Here is a 10,837-nt window from a genome sequence, read left to right on the forward strand (position 1 = left end):
TGCTACAGCCAAAAGATACCTGCTTCTGGCAAAATGGTGTGAAATTTGAGGGAGGTATATAAGTTTTGAAATGACCATTTTGACCTTGATGGAGCGGAATGGATACTGAGAATTCATATAGTCAAATTCCAATTAGTTAACATTGAGGCACGGTTGATTGATTGATACAGGAAGCTGTCCCAGCCTGAGGTTGTCTAAGTTCCCAAGTTAGAAATGTTGCAATCTTGGTACAAAACTATGCTAAGTATAGTTGTAGCAAGCAAAACACTTGTCACAAAAAGAATAGGATTTTAATTTAAGATGAGTTGTCGGAATTTGAGACCTCTAGTTGAGAATTATGTGATCCTATCCATTTCATCTTATCTTTGAGTTCAAAAAGACTCAGGGAGAGACAAACTCAGGATTTGAGAGTAGTAAGGGACATGTGACTCCGCAAATTATAAGATCCTTTTATTTTAAAGAAAGACAGTTAAAAATGAAAATCAAAGTTTATTTATATTTATTCAATTTAAACAAAACACATATTTCATATTGTACCATATATATCTCTTTATTCATAAACAATTTCTCTACCTTACAAAGCCTTTTCCAACTTCACTTGTAAGATTACTCGTGATATTTATATAAATCTCTTTTTAGCTGAATAAATCAAAGATAATCAAGGAAAAAATATTTTTTTTAAAAAGGGGAATATTCCAAAAACTGAACCATAGGTCAAATTTATGCAAATTATTCATCTAATGAGAATCTTCCACGTGGCATTGAGAAGATACAACAAATCAGATTTCTTCATTAATTTGGGGCCTCTAATTATTTAACACCGTGGCAATATCAAGTCCTCACTCAAATAGAAGCATTGAAAAGTTGAAAAAAGAAAAATAAAAAAATGTGGAAAAAATAATAAAAAATTGGTAGAAGCAAAATTAACCAATTAAATTGGAAATTGAGAAAACCCATCTTTATTGATTGATCTATATTTCAGAAATGTTGAGTTTAAAAGCAATAAGCTATAATTTTGGACTTCCTTTTCATTTTTCAAAGATTCTTGAAAACCCCAACAATGGCTAAACTGACAATAAGAGCAGAAAACAGTAGTTTCTACCATTTTCCTCACTATGGAAACCATAAAGTTTCAATCTTTAACAGTTCTTTAAGACCCCAAAGGTTGAATCTTTTAGCCCAGAAGCATATTTTGAAGTTGAGAGTTTCTTGTAGCATCACAGAGAGGCAAAAAGAAGAAGCTGCAGAAAAGCAGAGAATAGTTAAAGTGTTGAAGTTGAATGGTGAGGTGGGGAAGAATGGGGGATTGATTTCAACTTCCGGGGATGAATTGGGAGAAGCTGGAAATGGGGATAAAGAAGTTGGTTTTGAATGGGGTTGGCCACCATGGAAGAATTTACCTCAGAGATATAAGCTTATTGGAACTACTTCTCTTGCCTTTGTTATATGTAACATGGATAAGGTAATTGAATTCTTTTCATGTAACATATTGTGAGATTTTAGGGGTCGTTTGATAGTTGGTTCGAGTTATGCATGTATTAGTAACTCAGAAATTATTTTATGCAAGTAGTATTTATGCAAGGTTTTAGTTATTCCACCTTCTGTAGATAGATTGCCTCATAACTATGTATGGCGTGCGAATTAGCAACGTCAAAGTTATCACTTCTGATCTTTGACGAAAGCTCTCGTAAAGTTAGTACAGATTATAGGGATGTAAGTAGCAAATAGGGCAGATCACCATGACTTTGGTACTTGAGTTATCACTTTCTATATTCCCCTAGATGGTGAATTCCTCCTCCCTTTGCATATTTGGTGGCCCGATGCACTTCTTACACCTCCCATTGGTGGTAGAATGCAGAGTATAATACATCTCACTACTGTAACAACATTGATTCAACGTACATTAGAAAATGCAATATGGAAATTCTGAAACAACAAATGCTTCTTTTTTGGTGCTCTTGTTTTTTATTGGCACTGGTTAGCTTGTTCCATGTACCTGGAATTAAATACAACATAACAGGAAAAAAAAGGTTTCATTCAAGGTTAGATGTTGCTTTTAGCATCTCTCTTGTAGGCTCTGGAGGAACTTCTCATGGACCAGGGCGTAGAATGTAATCATGCAAATTGGCATAACAAGGATTACTTTTTTTGTTTCTTTCAAAGTTTTCTTCTTTACAATAATTAAAGTTTGATAATTTTATTTGTGCTGATGTTTATTTTACTGATAGGTCAATTTGAGTGTTGCCATTATTCCAATGTCGCATCAATTCGGGTGGAATTCATCAGTAGCTGGATTGGTCCAGTCATCTTTCTTTTGGGGTTATGCATTAAGTCAATTGCCTGGTGGGTGGCTTTCAAAGATATTTGGTGGGAGGTAAGTTTTAGGATTGTCATGTTTCTGGTGTTGTGCGGTAGATAAGAATCATCCTAGTTTCTAATCGTTGGATAGAAGTAATGTATCTATAGTGTATATATCCTTTTTACAATTGGTGCTATAGTTCATAGATTCACTATATTTCTTTTAGTTTTAAAATGCTGGATCCCTCTCTTTGTTTATGGTATCCAGAATAGATTGGATTGTTTATATGGAGTACAATACTTATCCTTACTGCTCAATCTTGAAATTCATCATTTCTGACCAAACAATTGTTTGTGAAGAAACAATCCCCTAATACAGCAAATGAAACTTTGTTCCTTAGAAGCCATCAACTTTACAAAAGATCTTCCCAAACAACAGGGGAGTTAGAGCATGCCAAGTATCACTTCATCATTCATCATGCTTATTTGATTTTTATTTTGTTTGCAGTCGAGTTCTTGAAGTTGGAGTACTAATCTGGTCTCTGGCAACAATGTTAGTTCCCTATCTTGCAGGGTTTATGCCTGCACTCATCTTTTCAAGGATCTTGGTAATTTGGTCTTTGACTTTTCCTAGGATATTTATGAACTTAAACACTGTATTTGTATCTATGTTCACCAAAGAAGTATTGCTGGTTATTTAGCCTTGCTCTGTGTGTCCCAAAAACTGATGCTACCTCGTTCTTAATAGCCGTGGGGAATTACTAATGCATTCTTCTTCCTAGACTTATCATTTCATATTTTTTGTTTTCCCAAGTGTAGGTTGGGATAGGAGAAGGAGTTTCACCATCAGCTGCCACTGATCTGATTGCCAGGTATGTCTGAACTGAATAATTACTCAGACACATGAATCTGGATGATGGTTTATTATCTTTCACCTGCTTTTGCATGCGCCGATCAACCCCTTTACTAAGGAAATATTGGTTTTCTTTCAGCCAATGCTTCAAAAAAGTTTCTCTATGTTTCTTGTTGCATCTTTTTATCAAATATAAGGTATAAAATGTTATTTTCTTAAAATATATTGTGCCTCTGAATTGTACTTTGAAATATGACCAGTTTGTATGTCAGTGGGTTCAACTAGTTGGGGTAGCTGAGAAAATGCTAGTCAAATGTCAATTCATTTTCGTAAAGCGCTATATATTACACAATAGTATATTTAGAATGTGAAGAAAATTTTGAGATAGAAATTATAGATTGTGTCTCAGATGGCTCAGAGTCTGAAATTTTAAAGGCAATACTCGAATGCTTATCCAATTATGTTATTAACATCATCTTTTCTTGCATCATTTATATCTTTAGTGTATATATTTCATTTACCATGTTTATTTTGTCACTAAATATTGTATACAGGACAATACCATTGGAGGAACGTTCTCGGGCAGTATCATTTGTTTTTGGTGGCTTGAGTTTTGGAAGTGTTACCGGGTATATTTCATTTTAAAGTTGATTATTGGTTATGGTCACCAATAAATTTAAAGATCTTATATATATTTCTATCTATCAAGTGCATATGTCGTTCCGTGTAAGATTAACTTTAGAATTCAGGTGCAGAACTTAGTTTCTAGACTTTAGTTTGTTAAACATATTCCAAAGAGTTGATGCCTTTCATCAATGTAGACATGCTTATTAGCAACCTTTCTTAGCTCCTTGTCTATCTTTGTTTTAGAACTTAAAAACTCTCATTGGTATGTCCATGTGTAGATTCTTCCTTTACTTTCTTCATTAACATAGACAGCTATGCTTTACTCTTTTTGTTCTGTGAAAGATGGGGCACAATGGAAGAAATTCACGTAGGCGATACCAATTAGTAGGAAATATGTTCTAGCCATGTTAGTACGTTAATTTTAGGTCCTATACTTTCTAGGAGTCTTTAAACACTATCAGTCATAGTAGAGATTCTTTTGATTGGCAACGACTTATTATTGGTCAAGTTGATTTCTATGTCAATAGAATATATAAAGAACTTCTACTACTTTTTATTTTGTACACTGTTAGGCTGAGATGAATTTAAATAAACATGGTCAGTGTGGAATCATATAGAGACCCCAACTTGTTTGAGATTGAGGCATTGTTGTTGTTAAGAAACTCTATGAGATTGAAGATGGAACATAATGCCTCAAACACTGTGGTTGATAACCTAACTTCAGACACACAGTTGTATCATCTACTCACTTTCATTTTCACCTTTTTGTTCCCGTTGTTTAGGCCAGTAAAATGTTCAGCTTAGAAGGGAAAGACTTACATTTTTCCTCCGGACCAGGACATCATGGACAACCTAGGTTTATCATGTCAGACAATTCACCAATCTAGGTGGTATTTACTTCCAATTTGTGAGATTTAATCAGTATCAATGATGACTCTGACAGTCAGCTGCAAGATGTCGTACCTCTATTGTATTATTTAGCGAAAATCGTTGCCTTCTGTTTGACTTGATTTCTAATAGTTTCTCCTAAGGGATTAACTTTAATTAGAGAATGTGACACTATACCTAATTATCTCTGAGGATAACATTCAGCAGCAATAAATTATGCTTCATTTATCACATGAGCTGTAAAACATTTCCCTATTTAAGCAGGTAGGCGTCTTGCTTTTACTTTTTATGTTCTTAATAACTGCAGAAAGTGCAAAACATACCAAGGAAAAGGTGCTAAAGCAAATAACTGGCCAATGGTTTAGATTCTGACGTTTGTAATTAAACCTGCAGTATATCTAACAAATTTTCAGTAGAAATTCAGCGTCATGTTTATGTGAAACCCATTTTTACTTCAATACTAGATATACTTAAGCATGGTTAAGATTCTTCTATTGAAGTTGTTTGGTGATTGTCTAAAATTTTCTGAATTTGCAGACTTCTGTTGGCTCCTCCACTGATCCAAAACTATGGCTGGGAGTCTGTGTTTTACCTGTTTGGCTTTCTAGGCATAGCTTGGTAAGTTGGCCTCCCTCCTTCCTCCTTCACCAACACAAAAAATTAAGTAAATCGCTCTACACCCCCTAAATGTTGACAACCTGTTTTTAAGTACTACCTATTTGTTGTTGTCATCCCCATCTTTTTGAGACACCACTTACTGAATGTTGCTACTCTTAGTTGAAGGTTTCCTTTCCTCTTTTTGTTAATCTAAAACTCCAAAGATGTTGAAGATAATTTTCCTTCCTTTTAGTATGCTTTGATTTTTTTGGTTTCTGGTTTCCATCTTGAGCATTATTCTGTTGTTGTTACTGTTCCACTTTTGTGTATGCTTTGTAATGATTTCTATATTAGTTTTCATGCCTGATTTACTTCTATATTTCATCTTTTAAAACTATTTTGCTATGCATTAATTGAGCTGCGGGTCTTTCGGAAATAGCCTCTCTACCTCCACGAGGTAAAGGTAAGGTCTGCGTACATTCTACCCACCCAGACCCCCCACCTTGTGGGATTACACTGGGTATGTTGTTGTTGTTGTTGGTTTTCATCTTGAGAAGAAATTACCTTTTGAGCTGCATTATCCCTAACTTAGTTATTTACACATTAGCACATATAAACCAATTCTAACTTGATGTGGTTATCTTTGCATATTTCAGGTTTTCGGGATTTCAATTGGTTAAAGAAGATCGGCCCTGGTCTTTCACAGAACCCATGTCGTGTGAGTAGAGTTTCTTGTTTCCACCGCCTTGTTGACATTGTGGTAAAATCTGATCTAGTCGAGTACTGACAGTATTAACTTAAACTTTTTCTGCTTTTGTATTGCTTTGAACTGTGTTTCTAATTGCGCAAGCAATATGTTTTGCACATTTACAGGGCCACCGTCTTTTTCTAGAAATAAATCATTGGGAGAGTTGGGCACCTCTCTAAAGGTATGCGTACAGAGTTGATTAAATATCTTTTGGCTGTCAGAACACAATTTATAATAGAGAGGTTAAACTAAATGTAATGTTAAGTAGAACTGGAATAATCTTTGAAACTCTGGAGTCCCCGCAAGCTCTGGGTGGTGCTATTTTTTTCCGTGTTCTACGGTCTAATAATGCCAGGCTCCAATTTTTGCAATCACTCCATTTGGTCCAGAAAAAAAAACTTATTTTGGTTTAGGGTATTAATATTGAAGCTTTTATCAATTGAGCCTTAATTGTAGGATGTGCCATGGAAGGCATTTTTTAGAAGCAAGGCTGTATGGGCGATGATATATACACATTTCTGTGGGAGTTGGGGCCACTATACTTGCTTATCTTGGCTTCCTACCTATTTCAGGTAAGTGTTGCCATGATTGAGCTTAGTCTTACAAGTTTTTCTTTGTAATGCTTCATTTTTCTTGTTTGTGACGTATATGCCATGGTTCATAAATGACAAATATTGAGAATGTGTGGTCATGTTGAATGAAAATGATAAAAGACAAGGTACGACAATAATTGTTCATTAGATGCTATAAATTGGATGTCTGCAGATGTCAGTTTAACTGGTCCGCCTATCAGCTTCGAAGTCCAATTAAAATTACTTACTTAGAAAGCTTGTAAAGAACAAAGCCGAAAGAGAAAAATTGAAAGTAAGGGAAGTAAACCTTAACTTTATAGTACATGGTGCTAAGTCTAACAACGGTGTAAGATTGGATCATGGAAAGGTATCCAGAGGATTCAACCATTTTTCTTTTCAAAGATGTTTTCTCCATTTTGTTATGAAGGCTGCTCAGTGTTGGTTCAAGTAAAAGCGCAAGTAGATATCTCCGATTTATTGTAACCAATTAGCTATGGTGATAAGCAACTTCCTCAGCTTATAGAGTTAAATTAGCAGGAAAAGGAATTCAACTATTTACAACAATCCATTTTTTTTTTTGTAAGTTGATAAATTATACCCAATATATTTCTATGTTTGAGTTGAGAGAAAAAGTTATGTACTGTAGTGAAATTTGGATTCGGGCCTCATTTAGAACTGCGATGTGTTTGAGAAAATAGGAATAAATGTTATTAGCAAGAAAAACACTTACCGCTGAACCCATAATATTTCTGAAATTCTGGGTTCAACATGTAATATTTTCTTGAAGTTTTAGTAATTTTTACATGTATATCTATATCTATATCTGTCGAAAATAGTGGGTTTGGTCGAACCCATTGTTTACATACTCCATTTTCCACTGCACAGCCATGGACCCATGGTAGTGTCACATCCTACTTGTAATTGTTAAATTACTTTAACTCGTCTCCTATTGTGAGACATATATATCAGCTGCATTTACATTTTTATTTTAAAGAAAATGTTGTGTTTTGTAAAGCTTGAATTTCCCATTTGCATCCCCTGCAGTGAGGAGCTGAACCTTAATCTGACAGAAGCGGCATGGGTAAGTCTACTGTATCTTTGCTTCCCATGTATAGTTGCTCTCCTCATATTCACGTGTCTGTCTACTCTCTTTTGTCATTTTGTTTCCTGTAACAATGCCTCGGCTAACTTAACGTCTTCTTGATGCCCTTTTAGTGAAACAACTTACTTCATCAAGAAGACGAAAATTTAGCATGAAATAACTTATCTTATGTAATTTCCATATACTTTTAGCAAGTTCCTGCCAAATCTAATCAATGTTAGACTTGATTTATCAAGACTGTTTATGCAACTAAGGATATCCTCACAATTGTTTAACTTACATTTCAGGTCTCAGTTGGCCCTCCATTAGCTTCAATTTTTGTTACCAGCATTGCATCACAATTTGCCGATAGCTTGATTTCCAAAGGTGTTGATACATCACTGGTACTTGGACTTCTCTTTATTTCCTCTATTCCGGAATGTTATTTTTCTGGTCTAACCTTAGTTTTTCATGTCTCTTTATATCGTTCATAATATAAAACATGAGGATTAGAGAACATGTTTGGATCATACCTTCTATATAATAACCCTTCAAACAAGAGTAGATAATGCTCAACATGCTTGAAACACGTGAGATCTTTTTGATTGTACTAGAACAAATTGTGTTCCTTGTAATTGGAAGTCACACTCTTTATGTTGATCGGATGCTCCACGCTTCCCAGACCCACTTTTGGGATTGCACTGGGTATGTTGTTGTAGTTATTCTAAATTTTTGTTTCAAGGAAGCTGCATGCCTAAGGATGAAAACAACAATTTTTTCTTAGTGCTAGTAGTAATGATAACTTTCATGAGGACTCTTCAAAAGTCAAATGGCTTTCATTTGTAATATTCGAGATGCTCAAATCACTTATCTACCTTACGGTAGTTGCTGGCCAAAATTTATAACCTGGTACTCAAATGGTATAACAATATTTTAGATGGAGGGTTTATTAGATGGGAGCCTTGGAGCAACGGTAAAGTTGTTTTGTGTGACCTATAGGTCACGGGTTTGAGCTGTGGAATCAGCCACTGATACTTGCATCAGGGTAGGCTGCCTACATTACATCCCCTTGGTGTGTGGCCTTTCCCCTGACCCTGCGTGGACACGGGATACTTCATGCATCGAGCTGTCCTTTTTATGGAGGGCATATCAACTGAATTCGTTAAATTGATCTCCTTTCATAGTTTAGTTCTTTTTATCACCTTTCACTTGCTATTGTTTCTTATAACTTGGAATGATCTAGTATCACAATGAAGATTGAAATAACTTGACAAGAAGGATACTCTTTGTTACTCATCTGAACTAACAGGTGAGGAAAATTTGTCAAACAATAGCCTTTTTATCGCCGGCTACCTGTATGATTCTTTCTTCGTTGGACTTTGGTTTGCCTCCGTGGGAAGTAGTAACAATCCTCACCGGTGGTTTAGCCCTTTCAAGTTTTGCTTTGTCAGGTATTCTTGTTAAATTGCTTTCGGTCTCAATAGTTTTGAACTAATTATTAAAGATGCACTTCTTCCCCATCTGCTGCTATCAAATAATCTTGTCATTTTTTTTCCATTTTTGCAGGCCTATATTGCACCCATCAAGACATCTCACCTGAATATGCAAGCATTCTTCTGGTATGTATGATAGAAGGCCTGCATTTGTTTTATACATCGGTATTCATGTTTCTCGATGCAACACAATTAAAAAGACAAAACATGAAAAATTCTATGCCGCTAAGTGCTAAGTATCTATCTCTTAATATTCTCTGTGTAGAAACTTGGAGTTTGTTAGTAAGGTGTTGCTTAGCTAGTTTCCATGAGACGTAGACTGATAATCCGAGTGATGACTATTATTCTGATGTTTTTCGTTCAAATTCAAGTCTAGATTATATTGGTTCCCGCTTTGAGAAACTGTACATGCAGGGCATTACCAACACTGTTGGTGCAGTTCCTGGAATTGTAGGCGTCCCTCTAACTGGTTATCTTCTTGATTCAACTCACTCATGGAGTGTAAGCTTCTCACATTCCTCCATAATACCCTTATACGCCTCGTGCACCTGAAGATCAGTTCATAACTAACTCTTACAACTTGTTTTTGTGCAGATTTCTTTGTTTGCACCATCGATTTTCTTCTACCTCACTGGAACCATCGTGTGGCTGGCATTCGCAAGCAGTAAGCCACAGAGCTTCTCAGAGGGAGATTGACCAACCTTATTATTCAGCGTCGAGTCAATCAGCTAGCATACCTATATACTAACAGTTTTCAACACAACATTTTGTGTTCTAACCCAAAGTTTTTATTTTATTTTTATGTATAATAATCAGGACTGATAGGACTTATGCAACTTTAGTGAAGAGTTCCTTACATTATGTAATGTATTTTTTGTTTGATAAGTTATATAATGTAACTTTTTCAGATTGCAGTTATGATATACTCAGCAGATGTATATTGAAGATCATTAATACTTGTGGTTTCATCCATATATACATCAGTAGCTTTTCAGAGCACTTTTTAGCATTTTGTAAAAAAATTCATCTTGTGTTTGATACCTGTATTGATGCTATTACATATATTCATATATTATTATGATATTAAAATGTTATAATTGAGGAACAATCACTATTTCACCAAGTCAATTATCAATCCTTAATGAGAGATTTTTAAAAGGGAAAATTACGCGAGTTGACAAACATTACTAGTTTATTATTCAATATGGTTATAGTTCCAATTATTTACTGCATGTGGTTATAGTCTAATATTATTTTCTATTAATTATGGGACTCGCGAACGAATTGTATACGGAAAGAAAAAAGAGTCCTTCCCTTATTTGTATACTCATTTATACAAATCTAATTTTATCTCTTCATCTCTCTAATTATCTCCTAAAACCACTCATACACATCGATTTTGAATTTGAAATCTATTTTCTACCTCCTAATAGTGACATCACAATTCAAGGTAATCGTCCAAAACATGTTTCAACTCTTTTTTGTTTTTTGTTTTTTTTGTTTGTATATGATTTACGCTTGTATTTTTTTTTTCTCAAAAACATATCCGCAGTCTTCAAATTTTCAGATTTTTCAAAAAAAAAAAGGATGAAGGAATTCGGATTACTAGAGGTATACCATTGTGTGTCAAATTTGTTGATGATCCACCATCGTTTTCGTTGTGTCTAACTCAAGCATTCT

At 34.9% G+C, this 10,837-nt stretch overlaps 1 protein-coding gene across 1 annotated transcript; it reads left to right on the plus strand.

Moving 5' to 3' along the window:
• Positions 1 to 928: 928 nt before the first annotated feature.
• Positions 929 to 10,153, plus strand: LOC102580122 (probable anion transporter 6, chloroplastic). The gene is made up of 15 exons (XM_006359436.2): positions 929 to 1,462; positions 2,229 to 2,374; positions 2,807 to 2,906; positions 3,118 to 3,170; positions 3,706 to 3,780; positions 5,204 to 5,284; positions 5,920 to 5,981; positions 6,137 to 6,192; positions 6,468 to 6,583; positions 7,628 to 7,664; positions 7,973 to 8,068; positions 8,974 to 9,115; positions 9,231 to 9,283; positions 9,572 to 9,658; positions 9,752 to 10,153. Exons 1-15 carry the CDS (start codon positions 1,061 to 1,063, stop codon positions 9,851 to 9,853), a joined length of 1,608 nt encoding a protein of 535 aa, XP_006359498.1. The 5' UTR covers positions 929 to 1,060; the 3' UTR covers positions 9,854 to 10,153.
• Positions 10,154 to 10,837: the final 684 nt, after the last annotated feature.

The sequence above is a fragment of the Solanum tuberosum genome, unplaced genomic scaffold (assembly GCF_000226075.1).
Source record: "Solanum tuberosum cultivar DM 1-3 516 R44 unplaced genomic scaffold, SolTub_3.0 scf00300, whole genome shotgun sequence".
NCBI lineage: Eukaryota > Viridiplantae > Streptophyta > Magnoliopsida > Solanales > Solanaceae > Solanum > Solanum tuberosum.

What these genes read in the sequence shown, in the direction of transcription:
- LOC102580122 (XM_006359436.2), top strand. Translation starts at nt 1,061, where the DNA reads ATGGCTAAACTGACAATAAGAGCAGAAAACAGTAGTTTCTACCATTTT. An exon ending in GCCACTGATCTGATTGCCAG is followed by an intron (nt 3,171 to 3,705) that starts GTATGTCTGAAC and finishes TATTGTATACAG; the next exon opens with GACAATACCATTGGAGGAAC. An exon ending in AATATGCAAGCATTCTTCTG is followed by an intron (nt 9,284 to 9,571) that starts GTATGTATGATA and finishes CTGTACATGCAG; the next exon opens with GGCATTACCAACACTGTTGG.